General features: G+C 39.9%; 1 protein-coding gene across 1 annotated transcript in view; it reads right to left on the reverse strand.

Moving 5' to 3' along the window:
- Window positions 1–22,557, reverse strand: part of pcp4b (Purkinje cell protein 4b) — a 46,488-nt gene that overhangs the window by 1,399 nt on the left and 22,532 nt on the right. Inside the window, exon 2 of the mRNA XM_035911656.2 lies at window positions 18,990–19,041. Within this exon, the coding sequence (XP_035767549.1) occupies window positions 18,990–19,041 (52 nt within the window). The remainder of the gene's footprint in view (window positions 1–18,989; window positions 19,042–22,557) is intronic.

Genomic DNA, 22,557 nt, shown 5'->3' on the forward strand with positions numbered 1-22,557 from the left:
GTAGCTGTTACAGGGTTTTTGGTATTTCCTGCTACTGTTGATGTTTAAAAGACTTTTGCAATGATGACACTCACATGCTCAGATAATATGTAGTACACACAGCAACACACAGAGTTCTGTCACAACATCATATGATATGGGTAAATAATAGTGGAGCAGGGCTTCTGTCAGGGAGTCGGGCAGCTTTTTCTGAGGTCAGAGTGCAAGAAATAAATTGACGACCAGTTCTTAATCCTATCTGGAGCTCAGCCAACACTGGCAAAAAGGCCATGACTGTAATCCCAGTGAAAGCGGATCATATATATGCACACTACCAGTCAAAAGTTTGAGCACACCTTCTCATTTAATGTTTTTTCTTTCTTTTTGCTACTTTCTATATTGTAGGTACATACTGAAGACATCAAATATATGAAGCTAGATATATGGAATTATGTAGCAAAGAAAATAATAATTCTAAATATGTCTTATATTATATAAGCCAAGAAACACAAGGAATGGACATTAGACCAGAAATCTGTGCGTTGGTCAGATTAGTCCAAATTTGAGCTCTTTGGTCCCACCCACTGTTTGTTTGTGCGACGCAGAAAAGGTGAACGGATGATCTCTACATGCATGGTTCCCACCGTGAAGTATGGAGGAGGTGTGATGGTGTGAGGGTGCTTTGCTGGTGACCTGTTGGGGATTTATTCAAAACTGAAGGCGCATTGTACCAGCATGGCTACCACAGCATCCTGCAGCGACATGCCATCCCACCCGCTTTGTGTTTAGTTGGACCATCATATATTTTTCAACAGGACAATGACCCCAAACACACCTCCAGGCTGTGTAAGAGCTATCTGACCAAGAAGGAGATGATGGAGTGCTGCACCTGACGGCCTGGCCTCCACAGTCACCTGACCTAAACCCAGTCAAGTTGGTTTGAGATGAGATGGACCGCAGAGTGAAAGCAAAAGAGCCAACAAGTGCTCAGCATCTCCAGGAACTTCTTCAAGACTTTCAGAAAACCCTTTCAGGTGACAACCTCATGAAGCTCATTGAGAGAAAGGCAAGAGTGTGTTAAACAGTAATCAAAGACACAGAGGCTTCCGGTTGAGTGAACGCTGGCGCGACTTGCTGCCGCTACTCACCGCTATCGCTGTCGCTACGGATTCCTGTCCTGTTCCTGTCTCTACGGTCCACTGGTGTCTCTGTCCGGTTGTTCCTGTCCATGATGTGGCCCCTCAGGATCTATGCACTGTCTGTGTGGGTCTGGATCTTTATGTCATCGATCTACCCACTCGGCACTGGGCTCCATCAGTATACAGCTGATGAGCTCCTCCGGCTCCGCTTCTCCCTGGCTGCTCCGCCGCTGGCTGCTCTTCATCTCCACACGGACATTGCCTTCCTCCCTCGTCGAAAGCACATACATCGGGGCTCCCGTCGGTATTTCCATCAGGATAATTCCAAGCCAATTCAGTCCTTCTGGTCCACCTCTGGTCGCTCTCAACGGAACCCCGGCAGGTCTGTTGACCACAATGTTTTGGCTAACCTGCCCAGGTCGCCCAACACTCTCATCCAGTCCGACAGTACTTCCGTCAACTTCGGCCTGCTTAATATCCGTTCGCTTACGAACAAAGGACATCTCATCCAGGATCTCCTAACAGACCGTAAGTTTGACTTTTTCTGCTTGACTGAGACATGGCAACAGCCCAATGACTTTTCGCAACTCAACGACTCCACCCCCCCGGGGTTTGTTTACACCTGCCAACCTCGTGAGTCCGGCCGTGGTGGTGGCCTCGCGATAATCTATCGCGAGAACTGGAAAGTCTCGCCGCTGTCTGTCCCTAGGTACAGCTCCTTTGAATCTGTTGTCTGTCAACTTTCAGGACCTACTCCAACTGTCATAGCTGTCATCTACCGCCCCCCAAAATTTAATTCTGTTTTTATCAATGACTTTGCTGATCTGCTGACCAACCTAGCTACTGTTTCCCCTAATATAATATTGCTGGGTGACTTCAACGTCCACGTGGATAACTGCGATCATCCTCTTACCAAGGACCTTTTATCCTGCTTTGACAGCTTCAGCCTTGAACAATACATAAACTTCCCTACCCACACTAAGGGCCATACTTTGGACCTAGTCTGCTGTTCTGGACTTACCCCCTCCAACTGCTCAGCTGACGAGCTGCTAATTTCGGATCATCTACTTCTGTCCTTTAATGTTCACATGACTTTCTCTATAATCAACAATCCTCGTATTATTTCTTTCCGGAATATCAAGAATATAAATCTTGATATCCTTTCTTCTGCTCTCTCTAGCTGCTTGTCTCTTAGCAATTTGGCTATTCAAGAAGATCTAGTATTTTATTATAATCATAGCCTCAGTAGTATTTTGAATTCTCTTGCCCCACAGAAAACCAGAACTGTACTGTTTTCTCGTTCTGCACCCTGGTACACACCTGAACTCAGACTATTGAAAGCTAAAGGCCGACGGCTTGAACGTCTCTATAAGAAAACTGGCCTTACTATTCATAAGGATATGTTTAGTAACCATGTTTTGTTTTATCAGGAATGTATAAGTCAAACTAAATCTGCCTATTATTCTACCATTGTCTGTTCAAGTGAGAACTCCACCAAGGCCCTATTCTCATTATTCAACTCCTTTAACAGGCCACCTGATTCTCTGCCCGCTCATCTCTATTCATCTAACTTCTGCGACGCTCTAATGCTATTCTTTACTGAAAAAATTCATAAAATACACCTTGATTTGGTCCCTAATGCTCAATGTAGCTCCTCTGTCTTAACTCCACCCCCTTCTCACTTCCTCTCTGTTTTTCAACTTCCGTCTTTAACTGATATTGCTGATCTCATCCACAAATCAAAGCCTTCTACCTGCCAGCTTGATCCTATCCCCACTGTCCTTGTCAAAGCCTGTTTACCCCCTCTCCTTCCCCTCATATCTGCTATTATTCACTCTTCACTCACCACTGGAACTGTTCCTGCTTCTTTCAAAGTTGCCGCCATTACCCCAATCCTGAAAAAAACAGGTCTAGATCCCAATAACTTTAATAATTTCCGTCCTATCTCCAATTTACCATTCCTCTCAAAAATTCTTGAAAAAATAGTTGCTTCTCAAGTCCATCTACACCTAACTGATAATAACCTTTATGAACAGTTCCAGTCTGGTTTCCGTCCTTTGCATAGTACCGAAACTGCTCTCATAAAAATAACAAACGATCTTCTTATGGCAGCTGATTCTGGTCTCCTCTCCATCCTTATTCTCCTTGATCTGAGTGCAGCCTTTGACACCATCTCTCATCCCATTCTTCTTAGCAGATTAGCTTCCATTGGTCTCTCTCATACTCCATTAGCCTGGTTCAAATCATACCTGTCTGACCGCACTCAGTTCATTCAATTAAAATCCTTCACTTCTCAGCCTTCTCCTTTATCTACTGGGGTGCCCCAGGGATCTGTCCTCGGGCCCCTTCTTTTCATCATTTACCTTCTTCCTCTCGGACATATTTTTCGTAAATATAATATTCAGTTCCATTGCTATGCCGATGACACCCAGCTTTACCTCTCTACCAAACCCGATTCTACTCTTCCTCCACCCTCCCTCACCCTCTGCTTAGCTGAACTCAATTCCTGGTTCTCCTCCAACTTCCTTAAACTCAACAGCAATAAATCAGAACTTCTCCTGGTCGGCACTAAACGGTTGCTCTCCAGAATTAACAATTTCTCACTCACCATCAATAATTCGCTGGTCCCTATCTCTCCCTCTGTGAAAAGCTTGGGTGTCATTCTTGATAGCACATTATCTTTTAATTCACATATCAATAATGTCACACGTGCAGCATATTTTCAACTTCGTAATATCAATCGCCTCCGCCCTTTCCTCACTCCTCATGCCACTGCCATTCTCGTCCATAATCTTGTTATCTCTCGACTTGATTACTGTAATTCACTACTATTTGGCCTTACACAAAAATCCATCAACAAGCTCCAACGTGTCCAGAATTCTGCTGCCCGTATTATTACTAGGACTTCCTCTACCCACCACATCTCCCCAATCCTGAAGCAGCTTCACTGGCTCCCGGTTAAATTTCGCATCCATTTTAAAATAATCCTTTATACATTCAAGGCTATTCATTCTCTCTCTCCACCATACCTCTCCGATTTAGTACAGATGTACCTCCCATCCCGGTGCCTCAGATCTTCATCTTCTCTTTCTCTCTCCGTTCCTTCCGCTCGTCTGATCACAATGGGGGGCAGGGCTTTTAGTTGCTCTGCCCCTCGACTTTGGAATTCCTTACCCCCTGACCTCAGAAACATTACTTCATTCCCTCTTTTTAAGTCCACCCTCAAAACTCATCTGTTTAAAATTGCTTATGTTTAAACCACTGTATGTTCTTAACTTTTATCTGTTATTTTTACTATTATTGTGTATATTTTCAGTTTTTGTGTTTTTATCTGTTGTACAGTGTCCTTGGGTGCTTTGAAAGGCGCTACTTCTTAAATAAAATGTATTATTATTATTATTATTAAAAAGGGTGGCTGTTTCGAAGAATCTAAAATATAAACATGTTGTGAGCTATTCCACGCTTTTTTTGCTTACTACAGAATTCATGTGTTCATTCATCTACAATGTAAATAGTCATGAAAATAAAGAAAAACTATTAAAGAAAATGTGTGACAAACTTTTGACTTGTAGAGTATATATATACCAAAATCAAATCAGTGTTAGGTTATCATTTTAAATTTCTACACAGTGGAAAATACAAAGCATTTGAATGTCATTCCAAAAAACGTTTAATTATATCTAACTGCATAATTTTAGGGTAATATGTAGTATGTATTTTAAGGCTAACTAGGTTTTAAAAACCTGATTGTTATTGTTATTCTTGTCCTTAATATGGTCAACAAGCATTTGTGCATTTTGATTACCTGACAAATGGTTAGAAACATGAATAAATAGCCGATCGAGGAGTAAATGAGCAGATGAAAATAGCTGTGGTGTTACAGAGAAGAGTTTTGGTGATTAAAATGATTTCCTCCCTGTAGGTTACATGAAGGGAGGCTATCAGAAGATTTTTCTCAAGCAGCATTCACTGTGGCTCCAACATATATCAACAACAACTTTTGCCACCAAGAATAACAGTCTAGAAGAAAGTAAAGTCTCTCAAGCCTCCTGAAAATAATAATCATAGCATTGTTTTTGCCATGTAAACAATAATTGTATACAATTTTTACCATTTTGCATCTGTGATGATTAACGATCCTCAAACACAACCAGAGTTAGGTGGTTTTAGCCATTTTATTTTTCTGAGCAACTAATGAGTCACCAGCAGAGCTCCACATGAAGTCTAATCCATTTTTGCTGCCTTACAAAACTTCTGCAAAACATTGATTGTCTCCAGTTTGATCAGCAGAGAAACACACGACAGAAGAGCAGAGGAGCGACTCGTGTATTGACCGTGCAGCTAATCCTTGGGTTCCCTTGAGGTTGAACTTGAGTACCTCTCTCTTGCTGCTCAAGGAGAAAACACTAACCTCTATATCAAGTCGCACTTTGAATCCAGCATTAATTGATATTGAATTTTCCAACGCTCTGATGCCTGCTGTTTTCATCCCAGCGGCATTACCTATTGAGCTGTGCCCTCTACCGTGTCAACATGTTCGTAATCTTTGCAGTACGACTGGATGAGATCTGTACTGTCTGACTACAGAGGAAGGTGAAAGGATGGATCTGATCTGATGCTGCCTTCAAGTGCTTGAAGGAATCATGTCAAGCTCAGCTAAGTCATAAAAATATCAAGTCCAGCTTGTTTGAGTCAGAAATGCATCCATCAAAGAGCTGACCTTTTTATAATACATTAAAATCTCTTTGTCCTGGTTGAATGCGGTCAGGTTATGTTGCAAAAACTGCTAAAAGATTTGATTAAGAATCCAAGTGGCATCAAAGGTTCTACTCCTTTAAAGCTACAGACAAACATTGAATTGTATTCATACATGTCCCATTAAGACCTCTGCAAACTGAACCCAGAAAAACGATTTCACTAGTGACAGGTGATTTGCAAGGGGCTCACTGAGTGATCTGTAGGCCTGCATGACCGTGGCTTTAGCAATCTTTTTTTTTTCAGCGACTGGCATCAACCACATTTCAGGGAATATTCATTTTAACCTCACAGCAGTTGTCGTTGGATGGCCGTGTATTAGACTACGTTCACACTGCAGGTCTTAATGCTCAATTCTGATTTTTTGATCAAATCTGATTTATTTATTTTTTGCCTGGTTGTTCACACTACAAATAAAATGTGACAGCAAACGTGCTTTAATATGAATGGTTCACGGCCCTCAAAGTGGCCCGCATGTGCAAAAGAAGACGTCGCACACAACACGTTCTGTTTACGGAAGTAAAAATGGCGGCTACAGAGCTAGTGGGTGTTGCTGCAGCAGTCTATCAATTTCTGCACAATCGTAACCGACAAAATTTTGACAAATTAATTAGAGAAAGAAGGACACTGAGATAAAAAGCCCGTGCTTTAACAATGGCCGCCATGCTTTCTCGTTTGTCTTCTCCGGCGCTGATAATCGGCTTCTGTCTTGTGTCAGTGAAGTAAAAGACGAATTTAATGCGACATGACCATTCAAACAGCAGTTGCTAAACATCAGATATGTATCGGATTTAGTACCAGAAGTGACCCAGGTCAGATTTGAAAATATCGGATTTGTGCTGTTCAAACTGTCATACCATGATGGGTCACACAGGGTCACAAAAGTCGGATTTGATGCGCTTTCGCCTGCAGTGTGAACGTAGGAAAACGTGTATTTTGGACAAAACTGGGCAAAATTAACGCTGTAACCAAAACTGGCTTTTCTCACTATACAGTGAATTATACTGTATATCGTACATGGACCAAGGAGGCTGCACCAGTGAGAGTAATTGGGACAGTTTCAATACTAGTGCATAAGCACAGTAGACATAAGGTCAAGCCTGTTTAGAAATGGTTACTATTCTAGTTTTCAATATCATGTCTCAAAAGAGCAAAATGGTCAATTTAATCAACATTTGTCCAAGTATGTAGAAACTATACCACTCCTATCATTGTGAGTTGATAACTGCAGAGCAAGGAAACATGAATGAAACAGTTGATGCCCATTGGCTAATGCAAGCACGATTTACAGTACTTTACTAACACTGTGCTACTTCGATCCTGCATGGATGTAGCTTCAATTTTAAAGGTCTGAAAAAAGAAGCCAGTGAAGACGTGTTTGAAGGCCACCAGATGGTGACAGATGTGGTTGCAGAAAAATGGCTTTCTGCCCCGACCTCTGTAAACACTGTTGAGTTTATGGTCTCAGTCATTCATTTTGGGCCACGTTGAATAAAAACTTCAGCCTGTTTTTTAAAGTCTTGGTCATACCATGTTTCAAAATGGAGGATTTTCTGTGGTATGCTCATCGGCTAACGACATATGCTTACTTTCATAGTGGGAAGTCAAAACAAGACTTCGGAAACTAATGGGTGACATAATGGTAGCGACATTTATCCTTTATGCTCTCTGTGGGCCTGAGGGGAAACTGCTATAGTGAATTAAGAGCAGTAATGAAAACGTATTTAAAAGAAGATTTATGAACATTATTAACAAGGGAGGAAGAAAAACACGTCTTCCAAATTGCTGAAAGCAAATGGGCTCACCTCTGTGTTTGCCGCTAGTCATGTCAGTCAGAGCCACATGTCAGCTATGTTACCTAAGCACCTTCATTAGCAATGCCCTGACTCGCTGTTTGTGTTTTGTCGATCAGCCGTCACGCACGCTGCATGACTGACCCATTCATTCGCCCATTTTTGTTTGGATGATTATAAAACAATTAATTTAAAAAAAGAAAGAAAAGGTTAATTAATCTAAAAATAAACTAATAAATACATACAGTAAATAAGAGAATTAATACAAGGATAAATCAATACAGTACAGATAAAAATATAAACATGTCTTGTAATATCTACATTTAATATTTTGTGTGCTTTTATTGGGAACATTTCCTTCCTCCGTCCTCATATTGAGTTTCAGCCTGTTAGAATTTGTGATTTCTCAGACACATTCCCACGTTTCTAGTTTCCTCTGTCAACATGCTGAATTCTTTGGTTTGTTCACCCTCAGACTTTCTTATCTTTTTCAAATCACTCGACTCTCATCCACCCATTCATGAGCTCTGCCTGTCTGCCATGCATATGTCCCCCAGTTTGTCCACTGTCATTGTGTTTCATTTGCTTCTTGTACACGACTGCTTCAATCTCTGTTATTCTCACTTCTAAAACTAAATAGAGAATAAAACCCACTAAAAATGGCATTACCATGGCAACATTTAGTTTCTCTCTGCAATCAACAACTGCAAACTGGAGTTTTGCACAGACCCAACACGTCGTCGTCATCCCGATGAATGCTTGGAGTCTTCAGGGTGGATTTTCTTCTGTTTTATAAGACAGGAAGCCACGGCTGAATGTGACAGTGACAGATCATTCTCCTCACTTTGTGGATTCATCTCCTGCTCACAACACACATTACAGATCATCAAACCCATTACCCCTGGCATCTCTTTCAGCGTCTCTGTCTTTACTTAATGTGAGTGTAATATCTGCTGTCGGGATGCCGCACCCGCTCGTCTGGTTTTGTACTTTCAGCAAATAAAAGAATAAATAAACAAATCATGATGCTGTTGTGTGGTATCTGCTGAAATTTAGGCTTAATTGCTATGAGCTCTGAAGCTAAGATGATTTAGTTTAAATGGAATAGATTCATAAGAGTCATGATAAGACCCTCTTTGGTTGGCTTTCTTTCAGAATGCCTTTTAAAAGCCGCTTTGAAGCCCACTGAAAGTTGGGACATCTTATTGATTTCACTGCTTAAAACCAGTTGAGCCATGAGAGGGATTTGTGTGAGCCGGGGACGAGAGACATGAAAGAAGGCTTACAGACCTTGAGACAAAAGAAAGTGATTGTTGAAAGTAAAGTAGAACTTATTAAGTTTTCGCACAGGATGTGGACGGCTATTTTAGCCCACGTTACTGCAGCAAGTTATTACATCTGTGAGTAAAATGGTCTGTGCTGCATACTTTACGCATATTGTTGCTGTTGTTGCTAGCAGCATGCCACAAAGACACATGATTTGTTCCTATTTCTTTAATTGAACCTACAACGTGCAGTGTGTTCTTACAAAGTCTGAGTAAACTGGACAAAAAGGATAAAAGAGGAACTGGCTTAAAATAGACTACAGCAGAAGACCAGTATCTGCAAGTAATGTCCTTAAGAAATAGGCAAAATAATAATAATCCAATAACCCGAGAGACGCATCTTTTCCTTGAGTTGATTTAACTCCTCACTGAACCCCCATCCGAAATCTTCTCAGTGAACAGGTGGCTGCAAAGAAGCCATTCTTAAGGAGGTGAAACAGCGAGAAAAAAAAGATGAGCTATGCTAAATTACACAAGAGCTGGACTGAAAGACACTGTCAGGTCTGATGGAGTGATAGTTCCAAAATCGAATGTTCTGGATAAAATCATCTTCAGTATGTACGGAGGAGGTCAGGAGACAGGTGAGTATCTGCAGCCATCTGTACAACACTGTGGCTGTTCTGTCATGGTTTGGGGATCAATTTCAACCAGTGGTGTTGGAGATCCCTTTAAATATGATGGAAATATGAACACAGAAAAGTACCTCAACATTACTGGAGCAGTGTGGGATCGTCTTGACAGCGAACAGAACAAAAGGCAGCCAACATCCAATAAAGAGCTTTGAATGTCCTTCAAGAAGCCAGAGAACTATTCCTGAAGACGACTTAGAGGAATGACAAGAAAGCTTGACTCAGGCTTGATTCAGGCTGTGTTGCTGAAAGTGAAGGTTTTTGTGTCAAACATTGACTTTCAATCTCATTAGAATTGTAGAAATTTTATTTCCATGTGTTACAAAATCACTGCATCTCTTTCTCAAATGCCACAAAGTAGAAAAATGCAACACATTTTTCCACCAACTTAGTGAAGAAAAACAATCTAGATCTTTTGCTTCTAAATTCTTCACTTTGGGTCTTATTCTCAGAAAGCAGTGTGCAACACACCAGGAATTATAACTGGCAGGAATATGCAGTGAATACCAGGGGTGACGATGAAACACCCGACAGCCCCTTCACAGGTGTTACACAGCTGTAAAAAAGGGTTACAAAATAGTAAAATGCTGCTTCCGGTGCTGAAAGGATGAGGCTAAAGGATGATTTACTTTTGGTTAGCGTTCTTGTTAAATATTGTGGGTCTGTAGCTTACAATATAAAGCATTGTTGGGATTCTGCTATGTTGGCATCACCAACAGTAGATGTCACAGTGAATGGAAGTTTATTTATCAACTATGTTACCTGAGTCAGTGACACTTGCAGCATATAAGGTCATAAATTGAGCTTAAGAGTCTAAAGTGTGGCCTGGACTGTATCATTATACAATGCTGTCAGTAATATTGATCAGGTGACACAAGGGGAGGCACACTCTGGCGTCTGATTTGCATAGCAAGAGATAAGACGCAATAATGAGACACCTTATCCAAATGGACCCAGTAGTGCAATTGCCACATATACACCTGTGAAGCTTAAAGTAGACTGGGAATCCTCGAGATAGACAAGAAGCAAGAAATGTCCTCCAGCTATCAGAACAAGCCAGTCAGAATTTTTAAACGTTTTTGGCATTTTCTACCATGGCACCTCTAAATTTTACACAAAACAAATAACAGAGTTGCTGAAAGATCTGGACTTGAAAGCATTTTGTTTAACTATGACATATGGTGCACACAAACAGAACCTCCCAAGAGGTTTTAGCCTCCCAAAGAACAAAGCGCAATAGAAATAATATAACCATTTTTTAAAGTCGATTTTCATTTGTGTGAACATACAAAATATTTTTCACATTTTTGCACAGTCACCCTACAAAGACTCATTCTGAGCCATGAAAAATCCTCATGTACTGTGTGCATATATATTTATGTGGGTAGAAATGTGTGTGTACAGTTTAAAGCCAGCGTGAAAGTCAAGGAAACATCGTCAACCCCTGAGGCCATGAGACACTAGAGAGGCGCAGAAAACCGCGAGAGAGACGATCGATATGCGCATAAATGTGGAGGACCATGTCAGCATCGATTGGAACGGTTTTCCCCTTTATGTCTACTTTTTATTTTAATGTTTTTTCTCTTGCTTTGGCAAGGAAGCATCTGTGTAACCTACTTGGACATGGCATCAGATTTGAAAGAGGAAGCCAGAAAACATGGTGCATTCAAAGGCCTGAAGAAGAAATACTGTTTGTGTTTTCAGCTCCTGAAACAAAGATACGGTGTGCATTCAATTACATTATCCAACAGAATAGGAAGAATTCGTTATGGTTATAATTTAGTACAGTAAAGCTAATTAAAAAGTGTGTAGAAAATGGGTCATCTTCACTTTGAGGGCTTGTCACAAGCTAATTATACAAGGATGACTTTGATCTCTAAGGTGAGCCCGTTTGAAATTACGCCTGTGCCTGTTTGAAACGAGGGGGAGGTGCCGTTGGTGGAGCAGTTCCACATTGTTCTTTAGCATTACTTTGCAAGCTTAACATTTACATGAGGTAACTGAGCTGTTTTCATGTGTCATGTCCCACATGAATAAGCAGATAACAGAGAGAACTTCCCATATGACAGCATCACTGTGCCCCATCCTTAACTGCTACTGTCTGTGTGGTTTGTTCATGCAGTATCATGCAAAGCTGTGGTACTAACAGCTGTTTCAGTGGCAGGGACAGTCTGTGTCGTACTTGGGCTCATAAGGTCACTCAAGAAATGAAACATATGGTACAAACACATGACATCTGGACTCCAACCACGTCTGCCAATGTCACAGAAGCCCACTAAAAGGTTGTGAATAGTACACTGACTTCAATATACACCGTCACCTGTTCAACTACTAAACACAGATATTGAATCAGCCAATCACATGGCAGCAGCTCAATAAATTTAGATATGTAGACAACGTCAAAACGACCATCTGTAGGGTTTATAGAGATTGGACCAAAAAAACTGTTAATTTCCTTGAAGAATAATTTTCAACAATTTTTTTTCTGATTAAAACAAGACTGTAACTAAATAAAAAGGACAAAAAATATGATAAAATGTATTGATACATTTGTCAACCAGTAGAAATGAGATGAAATTCAAGGGAGACGAGATCCAATCAGAACTACACTGTTCCAAAAAATAGTAATGTCAAAGTATCTTACTGTATATTTTACAGTTTTGTACTGTCTTTCTAGAATATCATTAAATTTACATAAGTAGACTGTGATTTTACTGTAAATATAGTAAAACACAATTTACTTGTTTTTTAAATATATTTTTTTGTACATATGCATATTTAGATTGTAAAAATACATTTAGAAATGTATCATAATTTCACAAATATTTGTCTGTTATGTGAGAGAATGATCTGTTAAATTCAAATGTAATGCTATGGAAAAGTATATCTCATGATTATAAGCTAAACTATAAGCTTGTGTTACATCACATAAGTATTATTATCATTGCTATCTAGGGCGATCGTGGCTCAAGAGTTGGCAGTTCGCCTTGTGATCAAAAGGTTGCCGGTTCAAGCCCCGGCTCGGACACTCTCAGTATTGTGTCCATGGTCAAGACTCTTCACCTACTGGTGATGGCCAGAGGGGCCGATGGTGCAATATGGCAGCCTTGCCTCTGTCAGTCTGTCCCAGGGCATGCAATCCATTATTATTTAAACCAACTGTTAACTGTATATTTCTGTACATTTACGTATTATGATTCATATTGCCACATTCATTGACCTTGTTTATAGGTGATTTCATTGTTTGATCACGTTAAAATGTTCCTAATTTAATGTCTAAAAGCACTTGGACAAGGCAGAATCCCATGTAAAATTAGCGCAACAAACTCTATTTTCATTACTGAAAGTAACTGTATTTTCATGAGAAAGTTATTTTCTGTTATTTTACGGTAGTATTTTGGCGCCCCAGCCCAGAATATTACCGTTTTTTTAAGATGTTTTTTTTTTTCCTATTTATAGATGATTTCATTGTTTAATCACATTAACATGTTCCTAATTTAATGTTTAACATCACTTGAAAAGGCAAGATCCCATGTGATATTAGCGCAACAAACTGTATTGTCATTACTGGAAATGACCGTATTTTTATGAGGAAGTTATTTTCTGTCATGTTACGGTAATATTTTGGCGCCCCAGCTGCCAGAATATTACAGTTTTTTTAAGATGTTTTCTATAACACTGTAACTAAGTTGCGTAGATGTGAGTTGAGTTGGGAAGTGATTTTTTTTTCTCCCTGTTTACCATGAAAACATAAAAAAAATGTCAGAAAATAGATTTCTGAAATCTGAAAGACTTAAATAACCACTATCTATTTAAAATGCAAGTCACTACAGTCAACCTGTAGTGGACGAAGCATAAATGAAGCTGTGTTGGATGAAAGAATGAAAACAGAGGCCTTTCACCCAGGAGAATGAGGTTTGTGCGTAGTGAAAAAAAACAATAGTAATATAATTTTTTACTGTTAATAGTTTAATGTTTTCAGTTTAACTGCCTGGTTGTGTTCAGGTATTGTATAGCTGAATAAAGGCTTGGGTTAAAATACGCCCTTTCAAAAACAGTAACCGTGTATTCGAGCCCTGAAAGCACAACTCTCCTACATGTGGCATTATAAAAATGTGCCTGGCTGTGCTCTTCACCTAGCTGCTATTACAATTTGAGCATAATGCACACCAATCTCATGTTTCTTTTGTAAGGTTTTCATTGTCTGAATCATTCAGTCGCACACATCCACAGGTGCTTTGACTCTACTCTCTTTCAAGCACTGTTAATGTCAATATAATGCATGAATTTCTCAAATTAAATGCCTACAGGGAAGCTAAAAAACTTTAAAGTGAAAAGTTTTGTATTTTACACGTTTAAGTTTAGTCATTTTAGCTAAACAGGCTGAATTATTCTGTAAATGAGGTGAACCTTGAACAGAAATGTAATTACAGATTCTTTTACACATCAAACTCTAAAAGCCTCAAATGAAGGTCCAGGTTCCTCTGCGGTTAGATAAACAAACCTTAAGATGGTTTTGCATTAAAGTAGTAAAATTAGCAAAATTTCATCATGTTGCATCATGAAAATAAATAATATTCCAGCTATATATTTAACAAATAGCAGATGGGACACCCTGCAAATGACCTCTTCTAATCAACATCATTTGCAGTTACTTCTGTTTTATCTATGTCAGGTTTTGCATATTATTATCACTCTGCAGACTTTGTTTTGTACGTTTAAAACAATAGGAACCTGTTGTGTCACTTTCTGAATCACTCTCTTTTAATAAGAGTAAAATTTATGAGCACCAGCAGCCAGCACTCTCTAACTCTTTATGCAGAAAAGCAGAAAAAAGATTCATTTGTATCCACTTGATAAACATTCAATCTGGCGTCCTTATCTTTGCAGTAAACACTTGCATCCTCCACCCGCTGATATCAGGGAAACAGCCCCTTCTGCATCTCTGAGGTGCGTCACAGCTGCATGTACTTAAACGTACCCAGTTCAAAATGAGTTCCAGTGCATATGAATACATCTGTTTGTGGCTGTCCTTGAGCCTGTGAGAGGTTGCCTCTAAAGACTGTGCTGTGTGCGAGTCAATAGCAGCGTTACTCCCCCTCCCCCTCCCCACCCCCTTCGCCCACTCTCTCTCTCCCCCCACATCTCTGTGTATTAAGAAACACACTTCAGACACGCTGGGAAAGCAGTTTTTACAGGCTTCAAATTAATTTTCAAGGTCAGACAACAAAGGCGCATTCTGTGTTTGTGTATGTGTACTGCGGGCCGTGTAGTTTCCTTCACTTTCTCTTTTCGTTAAGTGAGTGAAATGCTAGAGCTGAATTTTAAAGGCAGTGAAAAATTAGCCTTCTGCATCACAGTGTTTACCCTGCTCGAGATAATCCCGTTAATTGCTGTTGGTGAATAATGTAGCTGAAACAGCAGCTCTGTTTAATTGGAGCGACTTTTTGTTTTATTTTAGACGGGGTCAGCTGCTGCGTGAACTTGGTTCCAAGCTTCTCTCAATCGTAAATGAGGATGCACTTTTCAAACGCACTTTCCAGGCAGATTACTCCCTTAAGTATTTCTAACTCTTTAAGGTGGATAATTTAAAAAATTGAAACACTGGAACAAAAGATTGCTTTGATTCTGTTGTAGAAAAAAGACTTATTCCCTTCTTTATTGTATCTTTGTACCTTTATTTTTTAACATTTTCTGTCACTTACACAGAATATGTTTCTAAGGTTGTTGTTTACCTCTGAATACGTATAGTTATAAAGGCAATCTTTATCCCCAACTGGTCGTGGCAGATAGCTGCCCCTCCCTGAGCCTTGTTCTGCTGGAGGTTTCTTCCTGTTAAAAAGGTTTTTTTCCTTCCCCCAGTCACCAACTGCTTGCTCATTGGGCATCAGGTAATTGTTGAAGTTGTATTACCTCACAATATAAAGTGCCTTGAGGCGACTGCTGTTGTGATTTGATCCAATAGAAATAAAACTGAATTGAAGTTGCCTTATGTAACTTTATCTATACAATACATCAGCGGTCCCCAACCTTTTTTGCGCCACGGACCGGTTTATGCCCGACATTATTTTCATGGACCGGCCTTTAAGGTGTCGCGGATAAATACAACAAAATAAAACTAGTACCGGTACCGAAAAAAAGAAGATTTATTCATAAAACACGTGAAAAGACCCAGGAAAACCAAGTTAACGATAAAAACGATAACAAAATAACGCTGAAAAATGATAAAAATCCTGAAAACCATACATTTCACACCTGAGCCTCAACTCTCGCGGCCCGGTACCAAACAACTCACGGACCGGTACCGGTCCGAGGCCCGGGGGTTGGGGAACGCTGCAATACATCATTACCTTTGCGAAAAAAAACTCACCATCACACTCATCAACTGATTGCACATAAACTGTAATATTTTCTGACAATACTGCCTGTGTGTAATGCAACAAACATCGGTGTGTGTTTGCATCTTAGGTTTTTGGGCCATGTCCTTTGAGTTTTAGAGGTTTGGGAATTATTTTTGGTCTAATGAAACGTTTTCGGTTTTAGCCCTATGGTATTCTGTGTTTCGAGTTTAAGGTTGTTTCCGTTGTATTATATTCTTATTTCTGGAACTGTATCTCTCCCCTCTTTTGTCACCTGCCCCTTGTCTTGTCTCTTTGAGTAGTCAGCCTTTGTCTCTGTATTTGGTTAACTTTGGTCCGTCTAGTTCATAGCTTCTTGTCTAGGTCATAGTGTGCATGTGTTTATCTTCTTATTCTATTCTGTGATCCCTGTTATGTCTCGCTCTCTGGTCTCTCTGTTTGTTGTCTCAGGTGAGTCGTCTTTCAGTCACGTTTGTGTTCTGTTCCTGTTTCTAGTGTCTGTTTCTGAGTTTGTTATGTTTCCTGTTTTATTTTTATTTAGTCCCTTGTCTCATGTGCATTGAGTTCCTGTCTTCCATCCTCCTGTGTATTTATTGTCTGAGTCTCCCTCTGGTCTTTGTCGTTGTCATACTTTCCCCCATGTGTGCGTGTTCAGTTTTGTAACTTGTAAGTGCTTGATTCCTGGTTAGTCTGAGTTTCTGCATAGAGTATTTTGCTCCCCAAGCTCTGGCAATAAATGCTGTTCAAAGTTCGGTCGTGTCTCCAAATCTGCAATTGGGTCTGCACTCTGCCAGCCACATATTGGCCACATTTTTGGCACCTTTGGGTTTTGTGTTTTAAAATTTTGTTGTTTGAATTTCTGTGATTTTGGAGTCTGATTCCTGTATGATTGTGAGTCTTAGTTTGAGTCTACAATTCATTTTTATCCATTCAGTTCAGTTCAGTTTGTAATCCCAACAAACACTTCATGGTTGTATTTGGTCAACTGGCCGTCTGTTTGGTTTGTTTTTTTTACACGTATTCCTACTTGAACAATGGCTCCAGATTTAACCACTGCAGTGACGTCAGTTTCAGGTACTTCTTCAGGTTGCTTGGACATCCTTATTAGACTTTCTACCAACAGAAAGCTTAAGAATTGTTTCCTACTTACTATAGATTAGAATGAAAAAACAAAACATTTTCTAGTTTGCGTCAGTGGTGACGCAAACTCATTATCGCACGCTTCCAGCCCTGTTTTTTTCCTATTGAGGTGTTTATACACACAAGGAGCTGCACCCCTGGGCTTATGATGCTGACATCAGGGACAGAGCGGTGATGCTTCTAACGGTCGAATGCGTTACCGACTTCATTCAACAAATGAGGCCCAATTTACATGTGCACAAATGTAAATGACTTAAAAGTAGAGAAGGTGTGTGGCCATCTATTAGCAACCATATACTAACCAGATTGGTTCTCTAGGAAAGACAAAGAAAGAAATACATGGAACCATCAACAGTCATCTCTCTTTTGTTCGAGTTTTCAGACAAACCACGACTGCTTTGTCTGCTTTGCTTTGTCTGGCATCAGGTTTTTAACTATGTTTCCTGTGATGTTTTGATTTTTATGAGTTGCAGTTTTAGCTCCACAAGTGTTTTCTCTCTGTCTCGCCTTTCTGATGATGCCCGTTCTCCTCTCTCTGTCACGGCTGCTGTTTAGCATTCGTCTATTTCCTGTTTTACTTTGAACTTTCTTTAATGCCTTGTGTTTGTTGTACTTCGTGCTTTGTGATTACATACAAAACTGCTCCACCGTGTACTAGTTACACATTCGCCTAACAAGCAAAAGATCCCCGGGTGGAGACACAAACCCCTGGGGGTTGCACCAGGAATTGCATCTAGCGTTAAAAATCTGGGAGCAACCGTCAGTAGCTTTTTACAGAGCAGCTGTTGCTGCACAGAACACGTCACGTCTTCACGAATTTCTATGGTTTGAAAATATAGCTCCAAGTGATTTATTTTTTGTGAGTTCAGGACTTCTGAGTGTGGCATGCCTAATTAAAGAATTCACTACTTCATATCAAAAAATAAAAAAGGTTTTCACATGACTAATATATCTGATTTATGACATGTCAAAGATCTGTAAACATACAGGTGTCAGTGTAACAGCGGTGCTGTTGAGTTTTAATGCAGTTCCCCACAAATAAAGTGAATAAGATCCGAGATTCACTTTTTTATCTCATAAAAATAGCGCAGCCTACTTGGTCCCATCTCAATCCGCGATGCGCTGCTGAGTCAGGGCATCAAATCAGTGCCATGATTTAGAGAAGGTGAAAGCTGGAAGGATATTAGTTCTCTCGTTGAAGCCTTTATTTGCTCTGCTGTGATGGGTTTAATGACAGAAAGCTCAACAATAAACATGATTTGTAACGCACTCGGTGCACAGAGCTGTACTTTATTTCCCCCAGGACTGAACTCATACAGGCTGTCTGTCTCTGCTCAGGGAGGCAATCATCAGAGAAGTGTGTTTACAGACACTGATGGTCATCTCACTTTTGTCTCCTGGTTTTTAGGGTGTTTTTTTCCAGCTGAATCAGGACATCAAAGTTGCAAACAAACCTCTTTGTCAAATAATGTAAAGCCATAAAGTATAAGCAATATAAACAAGGTGATCTTCTTCCAAGCAGGGGAAGAGATTATTATATTGTTCTGAATAATAAGGAATAATTTGATTAAAAAAAACACATAATCTCTGACATTTATCAAATGTTCTCCATGTTATATATGATGACATCATTCCCTGAACTCTTGTAAGAACAGATCTGATGGAAAGCCTGAGGTGAATTTGTGTCTTTGTGCATGTCCTTCTCTCCTTGTTGCTGTCCATCTACTGTCATCTGTCTTCTAAAACCATCATATACTGTAAACTCTAATCTCCTCTTCCCTGCACCAGCAGTTTGTTTCCCCTAAAATAAATGTCCAAGTATATTCCAAAGGAAATGACAAACAAACATATCATTTTGTGACTTTTTTACCTTGTCCTCCAGAAGTCTTATTGTTGCCAGCAGCAGCTCCAGATGTTTGTCTCTGCAATACAAAAAACAAAATGTAAGAGTCAGTGGAGCGCAGATTTCTTCTCATTTTAATCCACCAGACTTTCCTCTGACAGCATCCTGTCTTTGTATCCAAAGGGCCTGACTACGTGCCACTGGTCTGTGCTCTTATTGGTTATTAAGACCCAGTCTCATGATTGCTTCTGACATACTGGAGGCTGCGCTGGCACGCCTTCCCCATGACAGCCAGAGGGGGTCTTAAATGTGGCCACGTGGGCTGGGCAGTGCAGGCCCTGTGGACCAAGGAGCCCGTGACAGTAGAGACAGTTTACAGTAAGACAGGGACTGACACAGTACCCGAGGGGTTGCTCTTCGCTATGACTTGTCACTGTGACACTACAGAGGTCACAATAGTAGCAACATGTTTTCTTTTCTCACTATTTATGAGATAATATAAGTATATCTTATACAGCCTCATGCAGCTGGTTGAGTACTTAAACCTTAGTTTTAAATAAGGGCTTAAACGTCAACTAAATGAGGATGTGTACATTGTAGGTATAGTTTTATTGTATAAGAAAGTCCAATTACATTATGTACCTTATGTACCTAATACCACATTTCACATCAGTTTATAGTATTAAAAGTATATATTACACATTCATAGGATTTTTATAGCCTATTAAATAACAAGGTGCACAGGTCCAAAACAAGCCAAAGGACATTAGTAGGTACTGCGTACCTGTTTGCTAAATAGATTTTAAATAAATAAAATATAGATAGCCACACTTAGTTGATATAGCATTATCATTACGCCTTTAAACACTAAAGCAGCAACATTTATCTAAATGCCATGTCTCATTATCCAACAGGCATTTATTTGCCACATCATATTAACTCTGTATTCCAAACACACTCGCTTTCCCCCATCAAACTGCAAATAGGCACTAATCTCTAGAGAAATAACACACACACACACACACACACACACACGCACACGTTCAGTTAATGTATGTAATACCCATTTCTGCCAACGCAACATGTGATTTTCTCAGCGTGTACATAAAGTGAGCGCAAACACCGGGGAGTTTGAAAAGTTTTGCCTCATAATGAGATATCAGTATGCTGGGAAAATAAATGTTCGGTCATAAAAACAAGTTTATGTAAGAAAAAAACAACTATATAGCTCTTGGTAGTAAAATGCCTTCATTTGTATGTTAAAGTGTTTGGGATCCAGACAGGTACTCTCAGCATTAGAGGCATGAAAAGGCTAAAACATTACAGAAGAGTATAAGAGTGACACTTCATCACAGTGAGCAGATTAGGCAAAGCTATTCTTAGAACCATATTATAGCTTTTAATATGCAGCACAGCAAGGAAGAGAAGGCACATCATCATCATCATAAAGAAACCAAATAAAAGAAGTAAAGACAGATTAAGGAAAGGAAGGGAGGAGGATGGGCTGCAGCGAGGAGCAACATCTCAAGTCTTCTGCTTTTTCCTCTTTTTTTTGGTGAGTGGCTGAGTGTCAAAAGCCAGTACACATTTTGACATCAGTCGTTGTCCAATGAACAAAACTGTGACATCCTTGTAAAGCTGTGTGCATTCATGTTATTTTAAAAAACCCATCACAAATCTTTTTGTCTTTATTTTGAAAAAAAAAAGCTTTTAGTTGATACTTTAATGTTGGTGATTAGTCAAGCAAGCAAGATAATTCACTTCCACAGCCTATCAGCAGATGTCTATTTTTAAAATATATATATATATTATATATATTTCTTAAGCTTCAGCTGGTCCAGAATTCAGTTGCTTGTATTGTCACTACAGTCCACTCACCACATCACTCCTGTTCTGCAACAGCTTTACTGGCTCCCACTTAAATTCCACATTAATTTCAAAATGTTTCTTTGGCCGTTCAAGCCATCCACAGCCTCGCCCCTCCATGTCTGTCTGACCTTCTCCAGGTTGCCACTTCCCCTTGCGCTCTTAGATCTTCTTCCTCCCTCCACTCGTCTCACGAGAATAGGGTTCAGAGCTTTCAGCTGGTCTCCTCCCTGGCTTTTGAACTCATAATCTTTAAATATTAAATATCATAAGATATAAAATATCATTTTGTATTTTTTTTTAAATAGCAGGTTAGCTTAGCTTCGCTTAAACCCTGGGCACTAAGCCTTTCAGAGAAATAAAGTTTTTCTCTGGAAGCATGAATATGATGTCACTGCACTTTTATTTACTTGTTTAAAAATATATTTTTGTCATTCAATTATTGACACGAAGAGCATTCCCTACAGTGTTCAAAATTAATGGAGCTAAAAGCAGATAGCATTTAATGATCCTCTTGTTTGCTGCTCCACCATATCAGCCCATGCTAATTAATTCAGTATTAGCTATCCCTATCCCCAGGCCTGTGTTTGGGCCCGCCTTGGTGGCCCATTTATCTTCAGAGCCACAACCGAAGGGTTCTGTGGAGAGAGAGCGTGCAAACACTCCTAACTCACTGTCACTTTAATAAAAATCATTATGCACAGAAAGTAGACACCCTGGAGGAAATGCTCACTAGCAAACTTTTAGTTTAAATTTCTGCTAAATTTCTGCAGTGCGATTTCCATCTAAAGCCACACACATGGTACAAGGCTCAAAAGTCCCCCGTGCAATCACTGTGAGTCGATTTGAACTCACACATGTTTGTCTGCAGTCGAGTAACTTTCTTGCAGGAAATCACTGCAGAAATTACAATGTCACTTTAACATCAACAATATGCATTTTCATATTCAGAACCAGGGTGTGAGCTGGGATCGTTTCTCCCTTATTTATCGAGGAGGAGGGGATGAAGAGAGGAGAGCAGGATCAATACCTCCCTTTGCAGTTAAGATGTAGTCTAAAAACATTGGCACCGGGAAGATAAATGACCTGAATCAACTCTCTGACTGTCTCCTGTGGTCCGGGGGTGGGGGGGTGGGGGGGGTGGGGGGGGGGGGGGGGGGGGGGGGCAAGAGAAACTGAGACTTTCAGCCTTTGCAGTCAAATGTGTTCCTGGAGCCTGAAGTGGAAGTGACCAGAAACCAGATCACCCAACATGCTTTAGAGCTCTAAAATAATAGTGCACTGTGGTGGAGAATTTATGGTTTGATTTCTTGCTGAGATGGAAACTGATACAACTCCGTTATAACTGGTAATAGTTCAGGAGAAGATTCTGTCCTGTGATTGGTTAGCCGGTTGTTAGCTAAAGGAAGACTTTTTAAAAAACCTCAAAAACCATCAACATGCAGTCAGTTTGGGTTCTTTCACTCAGTGCAACTCTTATTACTAATACAAATCAATAAATGCCTCAGAGATCAGAATGCAGTGATTATATCATAAGAATGTGTTACAGATTAAATTTTATTTTTACATTATTTTATAGTTCCAGCTTTTTAAATATGACAGTTTGCTACACTTCCTTTTACCAATTCTGATCATTTAAAAGCTTTGGCTGTATTCCCCAACTGGTTGGGTGAGGTTGCTGGCAGTCGCTGTGACATTGCTAGCAACCCCAATGCGAGCAGGTGTGGTG

Source organism: Neolamprologus brichardi, chromosome 14 (assembly GCF_056152115.1).
Source record: "Neolamprologus brichardi isolate AB-2024 chromosome 14, ASM5615211v1, whole genome shotgun sequence".
Lineage (NCBI taxonomy): Eukaryota > Metazoa > Chordata > Actinopteri > Cichliformes > Cichlidae > Neolamprologus > Neolamprologus brichardi.